General features: G+C 47.4%; 1 protein-coding gene across 1 annotated transcript; it reads left to right on the top strand.

Annotated features, from left to right (window-relative positions):
• Positions 1-2,065: 2,065 nt before the first annotated feature.
• On the top strand, positions 2,066-4,735 carry LOC123147220 (protein DETOXIFICATION 16). Its single transcript, XM_044566468.1, has 8 exons — positions 2,066-2,318; positions 2,416-2,960; positions 3,067-3,153; positions 3,260-3,316; positions 3,396-3,634; positions 3,735-3,853; positions 3,983-4,069; positions 4,166-4,735. The coding sequence occupies exons 1-8, from the start codon at positions 2,100-2,102 to the stop codon at positions 4,223-4,225; spliced, it is 1,413 nt and encodes a 470-aa protein (XP_044422403.1). The 5' UTR covers positions 2,066-2,099; the 3' UTR covers positions 4,226-4,735.
• The last annotated feature ends 20,258 nt before the right edge of the window (positions 4,736-24,993 follow it).

Below are 24,993 nucleotides of genomic sequence, written 5' to 3'. Positions count from 1 at the left end.
GGTTGCGATAAGTCAGCCCATAGGAACATTCCCGAACACGGTCTGGACCCAACCCAACACTAGATTCCCTCCGGTTCCACCGCACCCGCACCATCCCCCCTCTAAGTGACGGCTGCTCTGCCTTCCGTGGAGGGGGGCCACACCACGGAGCCCCAAGACGGGCGTCTACACATGCCAGAACACTTTCACACATGCATCGGGACCCGTGCGATGTTTCGGTGGCATAGCTATACCCCGAAGGCCACCCCGAATCCCAGTTGACCAGTAGATCTAGCCCTTTGACTTTCGTCGGACGGGCTTTGACCGGTGGACTCTTCCACCTGGTTGCGATAGGTCAGCCCATAGGAACACTTTGGTGCAACATCTGGGCTGACCTTAGACAACTGGGTGGATACGTCTACTGCTCAAAGCCTGTCCATGCAAAGTCAAAGGGGTAGATCCCATGGTCAAACGCTACAGGGTTTGGCGGGACGGGGGCCCTAGGGGGGTAGCAATGCCACCGGAGCGTCGCACCGGGACCTCATACAAGCCGCGTGTCGGGTGCCTACGCCTGCCACCATGCTTATATAACCGTAGGAGGGCCACCGCAACACCTGGCGGCATTGCTACCCTCCAGGTACCCCGTCCCGTCTAACCCTGACACAGACGACCGCCGGGTCTATACCTTTGACTTTCGCTGGACGTAGTTTGACCGGTGGACCTTTTCACCTTGTTGTCATAGCCCAGCCATAGGTACACCCCCAACACAGTCCCGGCACAACCCACCCCAAGATTCCCTCTGCGTCGGCCCGACGTGGCCGTTCCCCCCCCCCCCCGGGGCACGGCGGCATCGACGCCCGTGAGGGGGGAGGGGGCACACCCCAGAGTCGCGTGCCTGCGCCTGCCAATGTTTCCACAACCGTAGGAGGGCCCACCGCAACACCTGGCGGCATTGCTACCCCCCACAGGTACCCGGCCCGTCCCGTCTAACCTCTCCGTGACACGACGGAAGAAGGCCCGTGTGGGGGGCAATCGATATATGTTTTCTGTACATTTAAGTTAATGGAATTAGTATTGGAAAAAAATAAAAAATAATAAGAGAAAATACAAAAAATATAAAAATATTATTAGAAATCTATGCCTACGGCCTAGCCGTCGGCATAGCTACCGCCACGGAACGGTAGAGCCCTGGATCGATGACATGGCGTAGGGCGGGGATCAATGACGTGGCAAAAACGTGGGCCAGGCCTATGCCGACGGCCTAGCCGTCAGCATAGAAATGCCACCCCACGGGACCGGTGAACGACGCGGATCGATGACGTGGCGGCGCGGCGGATCGATGACGTCGGCGTAGCTATGCCGACGACCACCGTTAGCCCGTCGGCGTAGCCTGACGCCGTCAAACTGCCATCGTCGCACGGGTAGACGGGCCACGTGATATGCCGACGGCCTGCTCTATGCCAACGTCCCGCGTCGGTATATTCGGAGAAACGCCGACGGCTTATCTATGCCGACGGCCCCCGTCGACATAGATGGTTATACGCCGACGGCCTTTCTACGCCGACGGCTATAGTTGTGCCGTCGGGGTAAGCCCATATATGCCGACGGGGGCCGTCGGCATAGATATGCCCGTCGGCAACTGCCTAAATTCTGGTAGTGAAATAAGAACGAATTTCGTAGATAGCTATCATTATTGATGTGTTCAAAAGGTGTGACAGTGACAACAAGTGGGCAAAAGGTTTCATTAACGTGGCATATGTGCTTCTAACTTTCATCATGCTGATTAATAATGCCCATCTACGTGCCCTTAAATTTAGCAAGAAGAGGATCTATTGTTCTGCTCTAGCATGTATTGTTAATTGTCCACCTCACTATAGTTTGTCGGATAGTAAAGTTATTCCATCAGTCGTTTGAACATGGCTGCCTCCTTTGTCTCTCATAGAGATTCTTTTAGCCCACTTACTTGGCTGCCTCCTTTTGTCTCAAATAGAGATTCTTTTAGTCCACTTGACTGCTGTTCTCTGAATCATCCCAATCATGCTCAAACATAGTACATGTTAAATATCCCTTCATTTCACCGGTAAATCAGCACCTAGGTACCTTAGTTTCAACTTTCAAGCATGGAGGAGCCCCTTGTTGACAAGACAGGAGAGGAGAGCCTGGTAGTTATTGAGGTGAAGAAGCAGTTGTACCTTGCCGGGCCTCTCATCGTCGGAAGCCTCCTACAGGATGTGGTCCAAATGATATCCGTCATGTTTGTGGGTCATCTTGGCGAACTCGCTCTCTCGAGTGCCTCCATCGCAACCTCCTTCGCAGGTGTAACTGGCTTCAGCTTGTTGGTATGACAATTTTCTTCGTTTTCCATTGATCGAAGCACCAATTTAGTTGGACCTCCTGGACATCATCATCAACTTGAATGCTTGCATTGAATTTCAGTCCGGCATGTCGAGCAGCTTGGACACGCTGTGTGGGCAAGCCTTTGGAGCAAAGCAGCACCATCTTCTTGGCATCTACAAGCAGAGGGCAATCGTTGTGCTCACTCCGGTGAGCGCCGTGGTTGCCGTAATTTGGGGATACACCGGTCAGATCCTTCTGTTGTTTGGACAGGACCCTGAGATTGCCATGGAAGCAGGGAGCTACATCCGATGGTTGATTCCGTCGTTGTTTGTCTATGGTCCGTTGCAGTGCCATGTTCGATTCCTGCAGACGCAGAACATGGTCCTTCCGGTGATGCTGAGCTCGGGCGTCACAGCACTGAACCACATCTTGGTGTGCTGGCTGCTGGTATACAAGCTTGGTCTGGGCAACAAGGGTGCTGCCTTGGCCAATACAATCTCCTACCTCACTAATGTGTCCATCTTGGCTCTCTACATCAGGATCTCACCGTCTTGTAAGAGCACATGGACGGGGTTGTCGACGGAGGCATTTCGCGACATCCTCGGTTTCTTGAGGCTTGCTGTCCCATCTGCGCTCATGGTTTGGTGAGTTTGATGTCTAGATGCTATACGTCGCAAGTGCAAAATTTCCATCTCCAGTTGATTGATTTAAGTAATTCCATCTGACATACATATATATTTACACGAGCAGCTGGGAGTGGTGGTCATTTGAGCTCCTTGTACTTGTTTCCGGATTTCTTCCAAATCCTAAACTTGAGGCATCAGTACTGTCAATCAGGTAAGGCCATGAGGTGACATATTCAAGCATGGCTTATTTCATTTCATACTACTTGGTTTGCTATTTTCCCTTTTTTGATAGTAACATGCAGTTGAATTTCTTGCAGTTTAAATACTATCTCGTTAGTATTCAGGGTCCCATATGGACTTAGTGCTGCTATAAGGTCAGCTCAAACTCATAAGCCTTTAACTATTATACAAACTAGAAGCTAATATGTATCAAATCCTTTATCTACGACGTAGCACCCGTGTGTCAAATGAGCTCGGTGCTGGGCGACCGGATGCAGCCCGTTTAGCGACCCAGGTGATCATGCTCCTGGGTGTTGTGTCAAGCATATCGGTTTCTCTTGCTATCGTCTTGATGCGCAATCTATGGGGGTATGCATACAGCAATGACAAGGAAGTGGTGGAGTACATTTCCAGAATCATGCCAATTATTGCCGTGGCATTCTTGTTTGATGACATGCAGTGTGTTCTTTCAGGTAAATAGATACAAATGAAATGCTGCTAATTCACACAAAGCAAATTATTATAATTATTATGCTGGAAATATGCGACTTTACTATAAGCATATTTTTGCAGGTATTGTTAGGGGCTGTGGCTTCCAGAAGATTGGTTCCTATGTCAATCTCAGTGCGTACTATCTCGTGGGCATCCCAGCGGCTTTATGTTTTGCCTTTGTGTACCATCTTGGTGGAGTGGTAATCACTAGTACCATTTTACTACCCTTATATATGGTCACATCATAAACTGCTACTTAAAAAAGGGTGTAGTTTCAGTTGTAGTATTTCTCACTTGACATGACGAAACCTCGATCTTAAATGTGTTAGGGGCTGTGGATGGGAATAACCTGCGCACTTGTCATCCAAACGGTGTTGTTCATGTCCATTACTCTGCGCACTAACTGGGATAAAGAAGTAAGATGACCAAATATTATTTGTTTTGCTGGCTTTTCATTCATCTTACTACATGCATGTTCCTTTTTTTAACCTTGTTGTTGCTTAATTTGGTAGGCTTTGAAGGCCAGGGATAGGGTCTCAATTACTTCCCTACCTCTAGACTTGGCGACATGATGTCACACACAAGATGCACATTTTTCTCTGACAGTGAGATGGGCAGGGAAAGAAGGAAACAACAAAGAATTCTTCGCAAAAAATGGTGCTTCCTCCCCATGTCACCTGCAGCATGTGTCACTCCTTCACAGAAATAATAAAAATGTTATTTATTGGAATCCACCGTATATATGGGTGTGGGGATTTACGAAACTAGTTTCTTCACAGGAGAATAGAATGGCTAGGAAAGTGGCAACGACCAAAACAACATGGCATCAAAGACAACTCAATGTGGAAAAGATGTAATGCCGATAGTGGGAGGTGTTCACTTGTAGTTTAGCAAAGCGATGAATGGGTGAGATGTTTCTTTTTTGTTCAGCTTGAAGGAGAGAGATACTCTTTCAAGAGAACAGGGCCTACCTTTTAGGTTTATTTTATAAAATGCCCCGTGTTACTTTGCTTATTTACTTTGACATATGTAATATGACCCATTTAAATTTGTCCATTTGAATAGATGTCCTATTTTAATTCTTACAAGTTTCTCTCTATAATCTCACACCTACAATTACCGTTTAATCCTTGCCATATCTCTCCTCTCTCCTCTCTCTAATGTCACCTGCAATAACCATTTTTACCAAAACCCTTTGTTTCTCTGTTCTTTTGCTAAGTGTTCACGTGAACTTTATTTGCATCTGAATATCATGTTCCAATGTTGCCAAATATTACCGTCCTATGTTTTAGAGTTTGTTTATAAAATGTTGTCAAATTTCTACAAATCCAGGCAGATTGTAGCTAAAATCTTCAAATTAGGATTTTGGACAAAATTTGAACACCCGTGAAATATGAAAAATATACATAAATGGAACCATATTATTGTGATTATACTTTTCAAGTTTCATCTCATTCTGAGTTACAGTTTGCGAGAAACTTGAACCTGTAGTTTATGTCAATTGAAACTAACAGTTGGACCAAAATTTCAAACTATACATAAGCCCCTGAAGAATACATAAAGACAAGTGTATTCATGTGAGTATATGGTTCAAGTTTCCGGTCATTACAGTTACCGTGCAAGTGAAACTAGCCATTGAAGTTTCTATCAATTCAAAATCTCAATCTTTCTGCCAAACTTTTGAACTGCCTAGAATAATATAAAAGAATCACCTAAATTAAACATATTCATGTTAGCACTATTCAAATTTCATCCAATTTAGAGTTATGGCTGTAGACGGATTAACTTACATGGTAGTCTTGGGGGTAGAAAATTGCACTCCAATTGATTGGGTACACTATCACAAAATGGTCATTACATTTATGTGCCTTTATGTGATGTAAAATTAATGTCATTAGATTCATATTAAAAAGTGCCAAAATTTGTAACTATGGTTACTTATCACAAAAGCCATATATTAATGTATTTTTGGTTAAAGGCTTGTCTTATCCAAACCTAAGATGTGACATAATTTGAAACAAAGGGAATAATTACTCTTGCGGCTAGCACCCTTGTAGATTCAGCGGAGTTAATTGGAAACTTCTTGGGTGAATCCCATCCTTGATGAAATATATATAGTGACTAATTTAATTAGCATGATCTACACATTCTTATATTAGTTTAGAGAGGGAGTACCTCGCCAATTAAATATGCCAAGTACAAAGCAATGATAGAATGAAATCAAACTCTTGTCTTACAAATCTCACCACCACTATGGTCTAGTGCAACACATGCACCTTGTGACCTTGCAATGTGATTTTTCTACCTTGTATTTCATGTTTATGAACTTCTGTAGAATATATTGATGTTTAAATCTAACTAAGAGAACAACCTTTTACAGCATGCATCTTATAATCATGCATATGTTGTCTTCTCAAATGACACAAAAGTCCATGGAACTTGTTCTTTTTCTGTATAATGATAGATTCACAACTTAAATAGTTTAGGACATTTGTATGGTCTTTAAAGTTATATCATTAGATATTTAAACATAATTTTATTCCACGTAAAAGACTATATATTATAAAATATTTCATGAAAAATCTAGTAATATCAAATAATTTTTAGTTTGGTAATTTACCATTAGTATTATTGAAACAAAAGTTGTAGGAAAGTGCTATACAACATTTTCTTGATTTTGAAATAATAAGAATCCAAGTTTAGGTCTGTGAGGACTTTTTTTGTTGAAATTGTTTGTTTTGAGGTTGTTTACCACATACACCGTATGGTCAAGTCTGTGAGGACTTGATCCTAGGTGGTTACTCATCACAAGAAAGTGGTTGACAAGTCATGTATATCCATGATGACCTTAATGTTCTTTTCTTTCTTATTTATACTCCAGGCCAACTTGCTTTCTTGTGATGGTTGCACCTAGCACTACCATCCAACAAGGTCAGATCGAGCTGACTTGGCAATGCAACTTCCTGTCGGGTGCCCCCATTCTCAATAAAATGGAGTAATTAATTTAAGTAGGCTCAATTGGGGCTCCTCCATAGTTAAATAGGCCTAACACAAAGCAGCGGTAGGATAGGATCAAATACTGATCTTATATTTGTTACATATTCTCATCATCACCGTCCATCACATGTATTCCGGCCATGGCGGTCCAGTCCAGGGTGTGCACCTAGATTTGAGTTTTCTCCTTTTTTTTGGCTACGTCGTACTTGATGTTTCTATATACCTGGCATCTTTTTCCAACATCAACACGTGGAACAAAAAACTTTGATTCATTCGATTTATGGCTATCTTTCAGTTGTTGGATTATTTGTCTATGATCATGTTTTAACTATTGTGTTGTTTCACTTGTTGATTGTTGAATTATTTGTGCGCAATTTTGTTCTTTAATGTCCAGACATTTTTATTGTTTGACTTTGAGTCAATGCATGTCACTCACTCTGGTTTTCTTCCTTCAAAAGTTAATAACCGTATTTTATTTCTAGCAAGCTCCATCCATCGGTGTTCAAATTGACTGTCACCTACCCTCCTCGACCTCAAGTGTGGTTTTCTACACCGGCTCTTCGCTCATAGTTCAGTTTCAGATCTGGATTAGTTTAGTAAAATACTACTACCTCTGTAAAAAAAATATAAGACGTTGGGAATAGAAAACATCACCATCACACGCATGTACAAAAGGCAAAAGGGACAAGAAAGTGAAGAAATGGTGCAACACTCGAGACACGCTACTGAGCACGAATCTTATGTAATTGGCAAATTATTTAGTTAACGGAAGAGGACAAGCGCAACTTGTGCATCCGTGTGTCGCAGGAAAATAGTCTGACCAGTACCAGACCAGAATGTACAATCAATCAACAAACTAAAAAAAGTATGCACGATCAGCTATCTCCTTGATTGATGTTTATCCCTTAATTATGCTTGTCTAGTACCTTGCCTGCTTGTGACTGTTTATCCCTTGTAGCAGTCGCCGATGTTAACGAGGATGGATCAAGCGGACTTGGTAATTCCTAGCGCAAAGCAACGATAAGATAGGATCAAAGTCGGATCTTTTCTTTTTGTCACGGACCTCACCCCGTCATCCTCACCATCAATCACATGTATCGATGCTATGGTGGTCCTGTTCAGTGTATGTGTGTACCTTGATCGGAGTTTTTTTTTTGTTTCTTTTTTGTTTTGCTACCTCGTACTTTCATGTTCATGTCTAACACAGAGAGCATCTTTTTTCATAATGCACACATTGATGATCTCATCCTCAAGCTCATGTGTTCATGCATGGCACGGCTTCTCAAATGGCACCAAGGTCTTGCAACTTTCTTTATCTTTCCAATAAAATGACAGATTCACTGTCTAAATAGTTTAGGACATTAATGTCCAATGTTGGTAGAAGTATTGGTCTTTACAGTAATTGTTTGGCAATCTTATTTTACACGCAATGTGTATATTAAAAAAATTATGTACTACTATGCAATATTATTATTGAGGAACTTCAAAATACCATTTGATATTGTCAATTTTGAAAATTAGTTGCATATACCAACTATCAACCCTAAAAATATTTTATTGGCACAAGTCCTTAAACTACTTGCATTGTGATTCAACAGTTAGTATATGTGAACGATTTCTCGTCACGAGACAACTACCTTCTATCGCGATAGATTTCTAAGAATCTCTAAGACATGTGTCAATCCTATGGTTCAGATGATATGCCTATACATCTGTTTTGAATAATTTAATTGTTATGAAAAGATTCTTTTAGTAAATTATCCAAATATTAGGCGGTTTTTGAGGTTACTAAACTACGGTATGCTCAGTTTATTTTACAGAGTTTTGTTTACGATTGAAACTTTAGTATTGCATCAAGACGGTGCACCTCATGCGAACTAAGTATAGCTTAGATGATTACATTCCTTGTGGTGGAAACAAACAACCAGGGTTCAAGACCTAGACTAGGCATGCTCGCATATTTTCTAGATTTATTTTAGGTTCACCGGCGCTATTCTTTCAACAATATGATGTGCCTATCCGCGCTATTATTTTAGCTATGGTGTTGGTGTGCCCATCAAATACAAGGCGTTTGTGACGACTTCGTCAATCTGAAGATCCACCGGTCAGTCTCTCAAAGGCGCTCATAGGGATGAGTGTGTGTGCGTGTATGTGAACGCTTGCATTTGTACTGTGTTTTTCTAAAAAGGTGATGCACCACACAAGAAGTACGAGGGAAAACCATAGCTTAGAAGAATCATCTATCTGTGTCATTTTTTTAACTAGTAAGCTTGCACGTGCAACGCACGATAGCACAATAGAAAGAAAAAAAATCTCATTCATCTAGTTAGACTTATGAACCAACAAAAAACATCATATATAAATTTCGAGATGCAAGATTTAACCGAATAGTTGCAGAGGCAATATTTCAGTAAGGATTTTGAACCTCTCAAGTTGCAAATTGCAAGGCAATATTTCAGTAAGGATTTTTGAACCTCTCAAGTTGCAAATTGCAATGCATAGACAAACATCTAATCATTGTAATAAAATGCTTGGTCATCCAAAAATCTAATAGTACGAATGAGCCGTAATCATCTTATGCATCAGATAAAATTATATTCATGTGAAGCAATTTGGTTATACAAGTGCAATATTTCGTTTCATCGCCAAAAGGAGTACAATATTCCATTCACTAAATCCTTAAGTATGCACACACAATGGAATCAAGTAAATCCATGTATTACATCAGCGAAAACAAGTATTGTATTGCATCCTAAAGAAAATACATTCATATTCCATTGCAAACAAAAAATATTATTTTTGTAAACTTGAGAGGAGCAATGTCTATTAGTAGGAGCAGATAGTTTAATTTTAAAAAGAATCCCCCACCATCCTGAACAACTCCAACAAAAGCATGTTTCCTCATACTCACTAACTCTCTGATCATTCCCTAAAAAAAACTCTGATCTTGAATGTGCATCACTGATTCCATGTAACTTATGAGGTCTCATGCCAACGTACAAGCTCCAAGGCTGTGCGCCATTGAATCCCCTGTAACTAATGAGACCTCATGCCAATGTACAAGCTCCAAGGCTACTGAATATGTCCTAAAGCCGCATCTTTTTGAATGGCACACAAAAAACTCAAGAATTCCATTGGCTGCGCTCATTAAGTCTAGTAGGTTCTTTTTTTGCCTTGAACTTCAGGAACTTGAGGCTTCTGGTTTCTTCTTGTCAATGTCAGCTTGCCACGATGTGTATGCTACAACAGAAATTAAAAGAAAAATACAATCATCTACAACTCCAAAAAAATAAAAATGATTAGAATATTTGGCAGAGGCTTGAGATGTGCAATACTGAGACTTCCTGCCATAACCATCGGAAGTACAAAAGAGGAGCAAACATCATTAAAGAAAGAGCCTAAAAGAATCTTGTGTGTTTTATGGCACATATCAACACTGACACCCTTAAAATGTTCATCACTAAAAACACTAATTAAAAAGATTAGGAATGCAAATTACAGGATCCAAATTTGCATAGTAATAATGATACAAGAAGTTTTTGCCAATTGGAACTGGCAATATCCACAATAGCAAAAACTGGACACTCAAAACTAAAATGAATACAAGCTCTCAAAATTATTATATAGTTCACAGAAGGATACTTGTTTTTTCTAATTTTCTTAACATTGTTGCGCCTAGTTCCCATGGTAAATTTGTGCACACCGGAATAAAATCAAGCTACCAAAGCCAACAACCCCTCTTCTGTGCTCTATGAGCATGAGAAGGGTAAAAATAGAAGGACATGACTTTGATCACTTAGGTGATTCAGATGTGTTGTTAATATTCACAACCTTGTTCATACCTCCATATTGGAGGGAAAGTACAGAATGTTTGCACTATATGCAGTGTAACTTACCAAGTTACCATCTGAGCACCACTTGATGAATGATAGGTAAGTGACACCTTACTCATCTCTATTTTACTCAGCTTCAAAATTAGATTTGTTTTAGCTAGATCCGACTGAAGTCATATTAGCCATTTCCCGCAAAAAATAATAAAGTAATGATGGAACAAACATGCAAGATGAAACCAGTAAAATCTTAGTACTATATAACCATAAATAATCACATGCTCCTTGTAAAGTTAGATGTATACCATGTTGTCACCAATAGACAATCGCCAAGCTTCTTGGTTTATCTATTTCCTTCACAAGCTCCACATAATCACCTATCGTAGTAGACCAAGAAATGAGTTCATATCTTGATAGTTCAACATCACTTCATGAACATCCATTCACTTATTAGATTTAAGAAGATATATACAGATGAGTATTAGATAAATACTCTGCTACAACAACTGAATTGGCACATCGTTGTGAGATCAGGATAGTTGCAGTTGTTCAAGTGTTATGACCGGCTTGGTCTATACTAGGAAGAGGCCCACCGGGCATTAGTATTAAGGGCTTGGCCCACAAGTTATCTTAGGCAAGTTAACTTAGGAAAGTTATCTTAGGAAAGTTATCTTAGGCTAAAGTTATAAATACTCATGTAAGACATCGTTTTGAGAGCAAGCAATAAAGACTATTATTATCTTTTGTTGCCCGGCTCCTAGAGGAGCCGGAAACCCTAGCCATCGCAGCCAAGCCGCCGCCGCCCTCAACCCTAGCCGCGACGGCGCCCTGCCGCCGGCGCGCCCGTTCCTCGCCGCGTCCACTCCCTCCTTGCCCCTACAACCTACACAGTAGAGCCGGTAGGAACCCTAGTCTTACCAATTTGGTATCCAGAGACACCAGGCCGATCATGTCACAAACTCCATCACCGCCGCCGCTACCATCCACCTCCGCCCCGCTCTCGCTGCCGCCGGCCACTTCCACGCCGATGACGGAGATCGCATCCGGCACCACCACCGCCACCGCGCCAGCGCCCATCACCACCACGGCGGACCCGCCTCCGCTCCTCTCGCCCGAGGAGGTGTCGGGCACCCTGCGGGAGCTTGTCCAGGCGGTCAGGGGTATTACCCTCTACCTCGCCGGGAACCAGCCCCCGCCACCGAGCGCCGTCACCACCGCCTACGGGCCGCCGCCGCTGCAGTGGCCCGCCCCGGCCTTCCAGGCGCCCTACGGAGGGGCGTCCCAGCCGCCGCTGCTGCTGCCGCACTACTCGGCTACGGGACAGCCGTGGCCGGCCTCCACCGCGCCGCTGGAGGGCCCGACCTAGCAGCTTCTTCCGGCGCCGCCGCCGGCCCCCACGATGCAGGCGCCGGTGCAGCAGCTCCACTAGGCGCCGGCGCCATCGACAGCACCACCACCCGCGCCTAGGGCTACGGGTCGGCCCCTGCACCAGGTGCAGTTTCCACCGTCACCATCGCTGATCCCCGCTTGGGCGACCGGCTCGTCTCCGGGCCCGGTCTACTCCACGGCGCCAGAACACCCGACGCCCTCCCTGCGGTTTGATCACCCCTCCAGCTCGGCGAACTACGACCCGGTGCTTCCCGAACCAGCATACGCGCCGCCGGCGACTGCGGCCGCCCCCGGGCACGGCAGGCCGACACCCCCTCGCTTCGCCAAACTGGACTTCGCCACCTATGAGGGCACGGAGGACCCCCTCAACTGGCTCAACCAGTGCGAGCAGTTCTTTCGAGGGCAGCGGATGCTCGCTTCGGATCGTACCTGGCTCGCGTCCTATCCTCTTCGAGGCGCAGCGCAGACCTGGTACTATGCCCTCGAGCAGGAGGAGGGTGGCATGCCACCTTGGGAGCGCTTCCGGGAGCTCTGTCTCCTCCGTTTTGGGCCTCCTATCCGCGGGAGCCGACTGGCGGCCCTCGGCCGTTTACCGTTCACATCTACGGTGCAGGACTACGCCGAGCGCTTCCAGGCCCTGGCGTGCCACGCGCCAGGCGTCTCCGCGACCCAGTGTGCCGAGCTCTTTGTGGGCGGTCTGCCGGACCATATCCGTCTGGACGTCGAGCTCCGGGATCCTCCCCGACCTCCAGACGGCCATGTACTACACCCGGGCCTTCGAGCAGCGAGCCCAGGCACTGCAGCAGCCACTCGGACGGAGCGGCCGCCAGCCCAGTCGGCCAGCGCCGACTTCCTCAGCCCCGGGTCGGCCTCTCCCAGCCGCGACGGCCACACCCCCGGCCGCCACAGGGCCCTTCCGTCGGCTGTCACCGGCCGAGCAGCAGGAGCGTCGCCGTCAGGGTCTCCGCTTCAACTGCGATGAGCCCTACACGCCGACCCATGTCTGCCCCCGCCTCTTTTATTTAGAGACGGCCGACTACACCGAGGAGGACGACTCGCCCGACACATTACCTCCGCCTGCGGAGACCGAGGACGCGGCCGCGGATCCCGCGGCAACGGCGTGCGTCGTCTCCCTTCACGCCCTAGCCGGCATCCGGGGCGAGCGGACCATGCTGCTGCCCGTGACAATCCATGGCGAGCGACTGGTGGCCCTGCTGGATACGGGCTCCACACACAACTTTCTGCCCGAGTCGACCATGCGTTGGCTAGCCCTCCCGACGACGGGCGGGGAGCGCCATGCGGATCATAGTGGCGAACGGCGATCGCCTCCGGTGCCATGGGCTAGCCCGCGACGTTCCCATCTCCATCGGCGGCGAACACTTTTCCATTACCTGTGCAGGGATCGATCTGGGCTGCTTCGACTTTATTCTCGGGGTGGACTTTCTCCGGACCCTCGGCCCCATCCTGTGGGATTTCGATGCGCTCACGATGACATTCTGGCGGGAGGGCCGCCGCATCCGGTGGGAGGGCCTTGGGGGCGCCGCGCCGGCCGTGCCACACCTCCAGCAGGCTGCCGCATCCTCGGAGGCCGAGCACCCCCTGCTGGATCCTCTTCTATAGCAGCACAGCGACCTCTTCGACGATCCGCGGGGTCTTCCGCCTGCCCGGGTGTACGACCATCATATTCACCTCGTACCAGGCTCCACTCCGGTGGCGGTCAGGCCCTACCGCTACCACCAGCTGCAGAAGGATGAGTTGGAGCGCCAGTGTGCCCTGATGCTCGCCGCAGACATCATCCAGATCTCCACGTCGCCCTTCACGGCGCCGGTGCTCCTCGTCCGTAAGTCAGACGGCACATGGTGCTTCTGCATCGACTACCGCGCCCTCAACGCACTCACGCTCAAGGACAAGTTCCCTATACCGGTGGTCGACGAGCTCTTGGATGAGCTCCATGGGGCATGCTTCTTCACCAAGCTCGATCTCCGGTCGGGCTATCATCAGGTGCGCATGCATCCGGACGACATCGCCAAGACGGTGTTTCGCACCCACCATGGCCACTTCGAGTTCTTGGTGATGCCTTTCGGCCTCGCCAACGCCCCGGCGACGTTCCAGGCCCTGATGAACGACGTCCTTCGACCCTACTTACGGCGGTTTGTTCTTGTTTTCTTTGATGACATTCTTATCTACAGCGCCACCTGGGCCAAACATCTCCAGCACGTCGCCATCGTCTTCAACGAGCTTCGGGCGCACCACCTCCACCTTAAGCACTCGAAGTGCTCGTTCGGGACGCCTACTGTCGCCTATCTCGGGCATGTCATCTCGGCCGACGGGGTGGCTATGGACGCCGATAAGGTGGCGGCCGTCTCCGCCTGGCCGACGCCTCACTCGCCGCGGGCTCTCCGCGGGTTCCTCGGACTCGCCGGCTACTACCGGAAATTTATCCGGGAGTTTGGACTCATCGCGGCGCCCCTCACAAGGTTGCTTCGCCGCGATGCCTTCGCCTGGGACGACGAGGCGACGACGGCGTTCGAGGCCCTCAAGGGGGCCCTCACGACAGGCCCCGTCCTCCAGATGCCCGACTTCGACCGCCCGTTCGTGGTGGACTGTGACGCCTCGGGCGCCGGGTTCGGCGCCGTACTTCATCAGGGCGATGGGCCCCTCGCTTTCTTCAGCCGGCCTTTCGCTCCGCGCCATCTTAAGTTGGCAGCTTACGAGCGGGAGCTCATTGGCCTCGTCCAGGCCGTGCGTCATTGGCGGCCATACTTGTGGGGGCGGACCTTCCACATTCGCACAGACCACTACAGCCTGAAGTCTTGCTGGATCAACGGCTGTCAACCGTTCCGCAGCACCAGTGGATCAGCAAGCTCTTCGGCTTCGACTTCTCCGTCGAGTATCGGCCGGGCCATCTTAACACCGTGGCCGACGCGTCGTCCCGTCGCGATTCCGACCTCGCGCCACCCGCCGACGCGTCCGCTGGGATGGCCCTGTGCATCCGCTCTGGGCCATCGTTCGGTCTCTTCGCCGACATTCGACGCGCCACTGCGATGGCAGATGACGCCGCACTTCTTCAGCAGCAGCTCGCGGCCGGTGACTTGGAGGAGCCCTCGCGCTGCTCTAACGGACTGCTCCTCCATGGGCGCCGGATCTTTGTTCCGGCGCATGATGATCTCCGTCACCAGGTGTTGCAGCTCGCCCACTCGGCGGGCCACGAGGGTGTGCAGAAAACCCTCCATCGTCTTCGCGCCGACTTCTACATCCCTGGCGATCGTGCCCTGGTCCGCGACTGGGTTCGGTCTTGTCAGACTTGCCAGCGCAACAAGACAGAGACCCTGAGGCCGGCGGGGCTCCTTCAGCCCTTGGAGGTGCCGTCTCAGGTTTGGGCGGATATCTCCTTGGACTTCATCAAGGGCCTTCCCAAGGTGGGGGGCAAGTCGGTCATCCTCACGGTGGTCGATCGCTTCTCTAAGTACGCCCACTTCATCGCGCTCGGCCATCCGTACACAGCGGCGTCCGTGGCCCGGGCCTTCTTCGACGGCATCATCCGTCTACACGGGTTCCCGACTTCGATCGTCAGTGATCGGGACCCAGTCTTCACGGGTCATGTCTGGCGCGACCTCTTCAGGATGGCGGGTGTCCAGCTCCGCCTGAGTACGGCGTTCCATCCTCAGACGGACGGTCAGTCTGAGGTGGTTAACAAGGTCATTGCCATGTATTTGCGTTGTGTGACAGGTGATCGGCCTCGCGCTTGGGTGGACTGGCTCTCTTGGGCGGAGTACTGCTACAACACTTCTTATCACTCCGCCCTGCGCGCGACGCCATTTGAGGTGGTCTATGGTCGACCACCCCCGCCTATACTTCCGGTCGACCCGGAGACGGCTCGGACGGCGGTTGCGGGTGACCTTATCCGCACCCGTGATGAGATACTGGCTGAGGTCCGTCAGCGTCTCCTTCAGGCCCAGCAGACGGCCAAGCACTACTACGACCATCATCATCGCGAGGCGGAGTTCGCAGTGGGTGACTGGGTGTGGCTGCGTCTTCTCCACCGCTCTACGCAGTCACTGGACCCGCGCGCGAAGCGCAAGCTTGGCCCTCGCTACGCCGGGCCCTTCCCTGTCGTGGAGCGCATTGGGAAGGTGGCCTATCGTCTTCAGCTTCCAGCCCGCGCCCGCATCCATGACGTGTTCCATGTGGGGCTGCTCAAGCCTTTCCGTGGCGAGCCACCGGCGGCTCCTCCGGCGCTTCCTCCAACCGCCGATGGTCGCATTCTTCCTGAGCCAGCAAAGGTGTTGCAGGCCCAGTTCCGTCGTGGCGTCTGGTTCGTCCTAATTCAGTGGGCGGGCTTTCCGGAGGAGGAGGCTACTTGGGAGTAGCGTGAGGATTTCCGTCAACACTATCCAGACTTTCAGCTCGAGGACGAGCTGTTTGCGCGGGCGGGGAGAGATGTTGTGACCGGCTTGGTCTATACTAGGAAGAGGCCCACCGGGCATTAGTATTAGGGGCTTGGCCCACAAGTTATCTTAGGCAAGTTATCTTAGGAAAGTTATCTTAGGCTAAAGTTATAAATACTCATGTAAGACATCGTTTTGAGAGCAAGCAATAAAGACTATTATTATCTTTTGTTGCCCGGCTCCTAGAGGAGCCGGAAACCCTAGCCGCCGCAGCCAAGCCGCCGCCGCCCTCAACCCTAGCCGCGACGGCGCCCTGCCGCCGGCGCGCCCGTTCCTCGCCACGTCCACTCCCTCCTTGCCCCTACAACCTACGCAGTAGAGCCGGTAGGAACCCTAGTCCTACCATCAAGATTAAATAACCGTTTTGCATCAAAGTTTGCAAATACATCATTTCTATATTTGAACAAGGGAACTTATTACTCTCTGGACCATGAATGGATGTTTCTTTAAGATTTTACAATAACAGTAGAAACCATGCACCAAAGAAACAATTCCGATGCAAAGAGATAAAAAATTCTGGTGTACTTGCTCCTATGAAGGTGATTCAGCAGAGAGACTAACACAGACAACAACCATATGCGTCATTCTGCACTTGGGAGCCTAGTTACCTTTTTTGAGGCAATATATGCATCCATTCAGGATCCCGCCCCCTCACTGTATAAACCTGGTTCTTTCCAATCACATTGCAGCTATGTTTTGAAGAAACAACTTTACAGATTCAGTTATATTGTGCTGCTGGCATCGTGCTCTCCTAATAGCCATTTATGCAGGGCTAAAAGTTGCATTAGAAAAAAAACATTGAAGACAATATCATGGGTTGAATCGAGATGTTAACATGCATGTACATGTGGTTGCAATTCCTGTAGTATTTCACAGAAGATTATATTACCTAACCAGGCCAGGCGACGCAGCGGCGTTAGTCCATGATGTGGAATCTGCATGGAGTAAGCCCAGGATGCGGTGGCGGCTGCAAGACGGGGCGATGACATCGATCTACTGCCTCAGCGGGATCAGATCAGGATGCGGCGTCCATGGCGGGGTCAGACCAGGATGAGGCGTCCACACGGAGTATGTCGTCGGTGACTCAGTGTGACGGCACCATCGTCTTGGTGTTAGTGTGACGACGCTTCTGGTACCCATCGAGTTCGCCCATCCAGATGGCGCACGCTTGCCACAGCTCACTCCATTCCCCACCACCGGAGGTCTCCTTGTCCCCGGCACATGCGTTTTCCAGCACAGCACCGGTGCTCCCCGTTCCCCGCCGCCGGAGTTCCCCAATTCCCCACTGGTCCATGGTCACAGACTCACGGCGACCCCGCTAGGAGAGAGAGAGAGAGAGAGAGAGAGAGAGAGAGAGAGAGAGAGAGAGAGAGAGAGAGAGTGAGGAAGGCAGGCAGAGAGGGGGAGGGATGAATGGAGGTAGTTGTGTACCTTGACCTCAAGGGTGCTTTTGCTTAGTCGCCGCCGGCCCGATCCAAATCACCGCCGCCGCCGCCGCAGTTGTTGTGTTTGTGAGAGACGTCGGATTAGGAAATATTTGCTCGTTCAGTTTTTTCATTAGCGACCAGAATTGCATGATTGCGGGGATTTGGGATTGGTAGTTAGAATATTCCTCTTGGTGGAGTATGGTCAGTCATTGGAAATTGCTAAGTGCACACCGTAAAGGTATTAAATCAATGATGGATGTTAGATTTAGATCTATGAAACTAATTGTGTGGTGATGATCGATTTGTGCGGTGTTGTGGGCCAAATTACGGGGTGCACATAAAAAAATTCTTGTTTGATTGTTTAATGATTGTTTAATTAATTATTAATAGTAATGGAGAAGAGATAAGGATTTGCCATTAGGACCGAAAAAATCATGGTGCTAACATCCGCTTGCACGGACAATGTCCTCGGCGGAAATTTCTATTATTAATGAGTTTAACATCCACTTGCACATACATGTCCTCGGTAGAAATTTATAATATTAAAGAGATTAACATACCTGTTGTCGTTCTCTATCATCGTGTTGTTTGTGGCTATGGGGTTGTTGCCTTCGGCTTAATAATGGTGGTTTGGCCCTAGCGCTCTTCTTCCGTCAAGTTGTCTTTCTGCCGAATGTCGACCTCGTGGATTTGACCGTTGATGAGTTTTTGGTCTTTTGTTGGAGATTTATATGGATTGGCGTATGTCACCCTTGGATCTAGATCGGAAATACTTCGGTGGCACGCGCTCGTATTATCAGCCAGCATGGCCTCAAGAGGGCGCGGTGCGAAGCTTCGATTTCTTATCTGTGTCGTGGGGCATGTCTAAGTCAAGATTTTCAAGGCGTGGTTGTTGTGATTAAAGGTTTTGAAGATTTGGTGGAACGGTGTATTGGATGCGGTGAAGACTGTGTGCCAAGTGTTTGGTGACTTGCAACGGCAGCCTCGGCAAGCGGGGGCGGCAGCACTGGAGGACTACATTTTTAGTGGTGCTCCTCGAGTCCCAAGTCTTGATTTTCAGGGTGAAAAATCTAATGTTTTGTCTTTATTGATTGTGTCTGGCAATGGCTTTGTTGAAAACATTGTTTTTTGGGTGAACCTGAATTTTCTCCACGGTGAAAACCTAAGACATTTGATTAGGCAATGATAATGCTTGTGCATTTTTTCCTTTTTGAAAGTGTTGTTTTTGGAGAATCTCTTTTGTATTCTGGGTGTTGTCTTTGATGGTGGTTAGAGTGCTATTGATGTTAGTGATTGATCATCGTGACGGGGTCTTTTTTCTTCTATTATTTTTATTTTCTATTTTGACTATGTATTTTTGATGCCTTTCAACATTATTGGTATCTTTGTGATATTAATATATCCCTTTTATAAAAAAACACTTGTAACAACTTTACAAATTAAATGTTGGTAGACACGAAACAAAAATAGCCCGCAAAAAAATTAGCACAGGAAAAAGCAATTACTTCTCACAAAGATCAGAGGAGCACACAATCAGTGAGAAAATGACAGATCAGGGCCACCAGATAGGAAAGAGGTCCACAAGTCATACGGAGAGAGGGAACGAAAGGTCGTTGACTGAAGCCAGCAGCACACACCCTTCGCTCCCCATTCCGGCCGGAGTCGTGGATGGGCGGCGGCGGCGGCGGCATCGAAACCTAGCCCATGGCCGGTGCAACGGCAGGCACCTCGATCTCCTCCCCGGCCTCACGCGCGGCATCAACAGCGGCCAATGCAGGTCACTCTGTTCTTCTTTCCCTAAAAAAAATCTGCATCTTTTCGTCCGGTGCTTACCCACTAGCGTGCAGATGAAACGAGGCAACGGCAATTTCCTTCCATCGAGTCAATGCAGGTCGCTCTGCTCTTCTTCCTTAAAAATTCTGCACCTTTTTGTCCCGTGCTTTGTTGCTTTCACATGGATGTCCTCGAGTTCCTGCTTCATTTCTTATAGTACTGGTTCGGCTCTTGCTTCAATTTCAGATCTAGCTAAGTTACCAGTACGGAACTTCACTAATTACTACAGTAGTTAACTGAAGATGATCGTGTAATTTCCATCGAGTCAATGCAGGTCACTCCGTTCTTCCTCCTAAAAAATTCCGCATCTTCTCGTCCCATGCTTACCCACTACCTTTCACATGTATTTCATCTTCAAGCTCATGCGTGGGTTGGCTCTCAAATGGCACAAAGGATATGCAGTTTTTTTTTTAAAAAGAGGAGGACCCTTGGCCTCTGTGCATCTGAACGATGCATACAACCATTTTATTAATTATTCACACAAGATGTTGTAAAGTCATACAACAGTAAGACTAAAGCCATTGTCTACGCAACATCTGTCGCTACTCCTATCCAGTTGATAATGGGATATTGATAGTCTGGGCCTAATACCAAAGAGACATCGCAGCTGATGAAGCTATATACCTAGGGTAGGGTCATAGACCTGACCTAGACATCCTCCCCTAGGACATCACGCTAAAGCCAGGATCATTTGAAGGGTACCATCATCCACTCGACCAGAGACGTTCCACTCGGAAGAATCAATGTCACTCGACCGTTGCAGAAGTCACTCGACGGGCAGAAGAGCTAAAGCCACTCTGCATGAACAACAGTCGAGCATTTACTTATAGGCTTAATTGTCATTTATAGCACTTTAGTATGGGCGTTATCAGTAACGTTCCCTCTTCAATGTACCTTAAACCCTCTGTGACATGGACTGGCTGGGGTCCTGACGCACTCTACATAAGTCACCCCCCCTCCACAGGCGCAGGGGTTCGCACCCTCTGTAACACACACGCATATAATCCAGTCGACCGCCTCAGGGCTCCGAGACGTAGGGCTGTTACTTCTGAAGGAAATATGCCCTAGAGGCAATAATAAAGTTATTATTTATTTCCTTATAATCATGATAAATGTTTATTATTCATACTAGAATTGTATTTACCGGAAACATAATACATGTGTGAATACATAGACAAACAAAGTGTCACTAGTATGCCTCTACTTGACTAGCTCGTTAATCAAAGATGGTTATGTTTCCTAACCATGAACAATGAGTTGTTATTTGAATAACGAGGTCACATCATTAGTAGAATGATCTGATTGACATGACCCATTCCATTAGCTTAGCACCCGATCGTTTAGTATGTTGCTATTGCTTTCTTCATGACTTATACATGTTCCTATGACTATGAGATTATGCAACTCCCGTTTACCGGAGGAACACTTTGGGTACTACCAAACGTCACAACGTAACTGGGTGATTATAAAGGAGTACTACAGGTGTCTCCAATGGTCGATGTTGGGTTGGCGTATTTCGAGATTAGGATTTGTCACTCCGATTGTCGGAGAGGTATCTCTGGGCCCTCTCGGTAATACACATCACATAAGCCTTGCAAGCATTACAACTAATATGTTAGTTGTGAGATGATGTATTACGGAACGAGTAAAGAGACTTGCCAGTAACGAGATTGAACTAGGTATTGGATACCGACGATCGAATCTCGGGCAAGTAACATACCGATGACAAAGGGAACAATGTATGTTGTTATGCGGTCTGACCGATAAAGATCTTCGTAGAATATGTAGGAGCCAATATGGGCATCCAGGTCCCGCTATTGGTTATTGACCGGAGACGTGTCTCGGTCATGTCTACATTGTTCTCGAACCCGTAGGGTCCGCACGCTTAAGGTTACGATGACAGTTATATTATGAGTTTATGCATTTTGATGTACCGAAGGTTGTTCGGAGTCCCGGATGTGATCACGGACATGACGAGGAGTCTCGAAATGGTTGAGACGTAAAGATTGATATATTGGAAGCCTATATTTGGATATCGGAAGTGTTCCGGGTGAAATCGGGATTTTACCGGAATACCGGGAGGGTTACCGGAACCCCCCGGGAACCATATGGGCCATCATGGGCCTTAGTGGAAAGGAGAAAGGGGCAGCCCAAGGGGGCTGCGCGCCTCCCCCCTTCCCCTAGTCCTATTAGGACTAGGAGAGGTGGCCGGCCACCCCTCTCCCTCTTTCCCCCTTGGGAATCCTAGTTGGAATAGGATTGGGGGGGGGGGGGAGTCCTACTCCCGGTAGGAGTAGGACTCCTCCTGCGCCTCTCCCTCTTGGCCGGCGCCCCCTCCCCCCTTGGCTCCTTTATATACGGAGGCAGGGGCACCTCTAAACACACAAGTTGACACAAGTTGATCCACGTGATCGATTCCTTAGCCGTGTGCGGTGCCCCCTGCCACCATATTCCTCGATAATACTGTAGCGGAGTTTAGGCGAAGCCCTACTGCTGTAGTTCATCAAGATCGTCACCACGCCGTCGTGCTGACGAAACTCTTCCCCGACACTTTGCTGGATCGGAGTCCGGGGATCGTCATCGAGCTGAATGTGTGCTCGAACTCGGAGGTGCCGTAGTTTCGGTGCTTGATCGGTTGGATCGAGAAGACGTACGACTACTTCCTCTACGTCGTGTCATTGCTTCCGCAGTCGGTCTGCGTTGGGTACGTAGACAATACTCTCCCCTCTTTGCTATGCATCACATGATCTTGCGTGTGCGTAGGAAATTTTTTGAAATTACTACGAAATCCCAACAGTGGTATCAGAGCCTAGGTTTTTGATGTTGATGTTATATGCACGAGTAGAACACAAGTGAGTTGTGGACGATACAAGTCATACTGCCTACCAGCATGTCATATTTTGGTTCGGCGGTATTGTTGGACGAGACGACCCAGACCAACCTTACGCGTATGCTTACGCGAGACCGGTTCCCTCGACGTGCTTTGCACAGAGATGGCTTGCGAGCGACTGTCTCTCCAACTTTAGTTGAACCAAGTATGGCTACGCCCGGTCCTTGCGAAGGTTAAAACGGAGTCTATTTGACAAACTATCGTTGTGGTTTTGATGCGTAGGTGAGATTGGTTCTTACTTAAGCCCGTAGCAGCCACGTAAAACAAGCAACAACAAAGTAGAGGACGTCTAACTTGTTTTTGCAGGGCATGTTGTGATGTGATATGGTCAAAGCATGATGCTGAATTTTATTGTATGAGATGATCATGTTTTGTAACCGAGTTATCGGCAACTGGCAGGAGCCATATGGTTGTCGCTTTATTGTATGCAATGCAATCGCGATGTAATGCTTTACTTTATTACTAAACGGTAGTGATAGTCGTGGAAGCATAAGATTGGCGAGACGACAACGATGCTACGATGGAGATCAAGGTGTCACGCCGGTGACGATGGTGATCATGAAGGTGCTTCGGAGATGGAGATCACAAGCACAAGATGATGATGACCATATCATATCACTTATATTGATTGCATGTGATGTTTATCTTTTTATGCATCTTATCTTGCTTTGATTGACGGTAGCATTATAAGATGATCTCTCACTAAATTATCAAGAAGTGTTCTCCCTGAGTATGCACCGTTGCCAAAGTTCGTCGTGCCCAGACACCACATGATGATCGGGTGTGATAAGCTCTACGTCCATCTACAACGGGTGCAAGCCAGTTTTGCACACGCAGAATACTCAGGTTAAACTTGACGAGCCTAGCATATGCAGATATGGCCTCGGAACACGGAGACCGAAAGGTCGAGCGTGAATCATATAGTAGATATGATCAACATAACGATGTTCACCATTGAAAACTACTCCATCTCACGTGATGATCGGTCATGGTTTAGTTGATTTGGATCACGTAATCACTTAGAGGATTAGAGGGATATCTATCTAAGTGGGAGTTCTTAAATAATATGATTAATTGAACTTAAATTTATCATGAACTTAGTACCTGATAGTATCTTGCTTGTTTATGTTGATTGTAGATAGATGGCTCGTGCTGTTGTTCCATTGAATTTTAATGCGTTCCTTGAGAAAGCAAAGTTGAAAGATGATGGTAGCAATTACACGGACTGGGTCCGTAACTTGAGGATTATCCTCATTGCTGCACAGAAAAATTACGTCCTGGAAGCACCGCTGGGTGCCAGACCTGCTGCTGAAGCAACACCAGATGTTATGAACGTCTGGCAGAGCAAAGCTGATGACTACTCGATAGTTTAGTGTGCCATGCTTTACGGCTTAGAATCGGGACTTCAACGACGTTTTGAACGTCATGGAGCATATGAGATGTTCCAGGAGTTGAAGTTAATATTTCAAGCAAATGCCCGAATTGAGAGATATGAGGTCTCCAATAAATTCTATAGCTGTAAGATGGAGGAGAACAGTTCTGTCAGTGAGCATATACTCAAAATGTCTGGGTATAATAATCACTTGATTCAATTGGGAGTTAATCTTCCGGATGATTGCGTCATCGACAGAATTCTCCAATCACTGCCACCAAGCTACAAGAGCTTCGTGATGAACTATAATATGCAAGGGATGAACAAGACTATTCCCGAGCTCTTCGCAATGCTGAAAGCTGCGGAGGTAGAAATCAAAAAGGAGCATCAAGTGTTGATGGTTAACAAAACCACTAGTTTCAAGAAAAAGGGCAAAGGAAAGAAGAAAGGGAACTTCAAGAAGAACAGCAAGCCAGTTGCTGCTCAAGAGAAGAAACCCAAGTCTGGACCTAAGCCTGAAACTGAGTGCTTCTACTGCAAGCAGACTGGTCACTGGAAGCGGAACTGCCCCAAGTATTTGGCGGATAAGAAGGATGGCAAGGTGAACAAAGGTATATGTGATATACATGTTATTGATGTGTACCTTACTAGAGCTCGCAGTAGCACCTGGGTATTTGATACTGGTTTTGTTGCTAATATTTGCAACTCGAAACAGGGACTACGGAATAAGCGGGCACTGGCAAAGGACGAGGTGACGATGCGCGTGGGAAACGGTTCCAAAGTCGATGTGATCGCAGTCGGCACGCTACCTCTACATCTACCTTCGGGATTAATATTAGACCTAAATAATTGTTATTTGGTGCCAGCGTTAAGCATGAACATTATATCTGGATCTTGTTTAATGCGAGACGGTTATTCATTTAAATCAGAGAATAATGGTTGTTCTATTTATATGAGTAATATCTTTTATGGTCATGCACCCTTGAAGAGTGGTCTATTCTTATTGAATCTCGATAGTAGTAATACACATATTCATAATATTGAAGCCAAAAGATGCAGAGTTGATAATGAAAGTGCAACTTATTTGTGGCACTGTCGTTTAGGTCATATCGGTATAAAGCGCATGAAGAAACTCCATACCGATGGACTTTTGG

Source organism: Triticum aestivum, chromosome 7A (genome assembly GCF_018294505.1).
Source record: "Triticum aestivum cultivar Chinese Spring chromosome 7A, IWGSC CS RefSeq v2.1, whole genome shotgun sequence".
NCBI lineage: Eukaryota > Viridiplantae > Streptophyta > Magnoliopsida > Poales > Poaceae > Triticum > Triticum aestivum.
This window is presented reverse-complemented; position numbering and strand designations above follow the sequence as displayed.

What these genes read in the sequence shown, in the direction of transcription:
- LOC123147220 (XM_044566468.1), top strand. Translation starts at nt 2,100, where the DNA reads ATGGAGGAGCCCCTTGTTGACAAGACAGGAGAGGAGAGCCTGGTAGTT. An exon ending in TAACTGGCTTCAGCTTGTTG is followed by an intron (nt 2,319 to 2,415) that starts GTATGACAATTT and finishes ATTGAATTTCAG; the next exon opens with TCCGGCATGTCGAGCAGCTT. An exon ending in GCATCAGTACTGTCAATCAG is followed by an intron (nt 3,154 to 3,259) that starts GTAAGGCCATGA and finishes AATTTCTTGCAG; the next exon opens with TTTAAATACTATCTCGTTAG.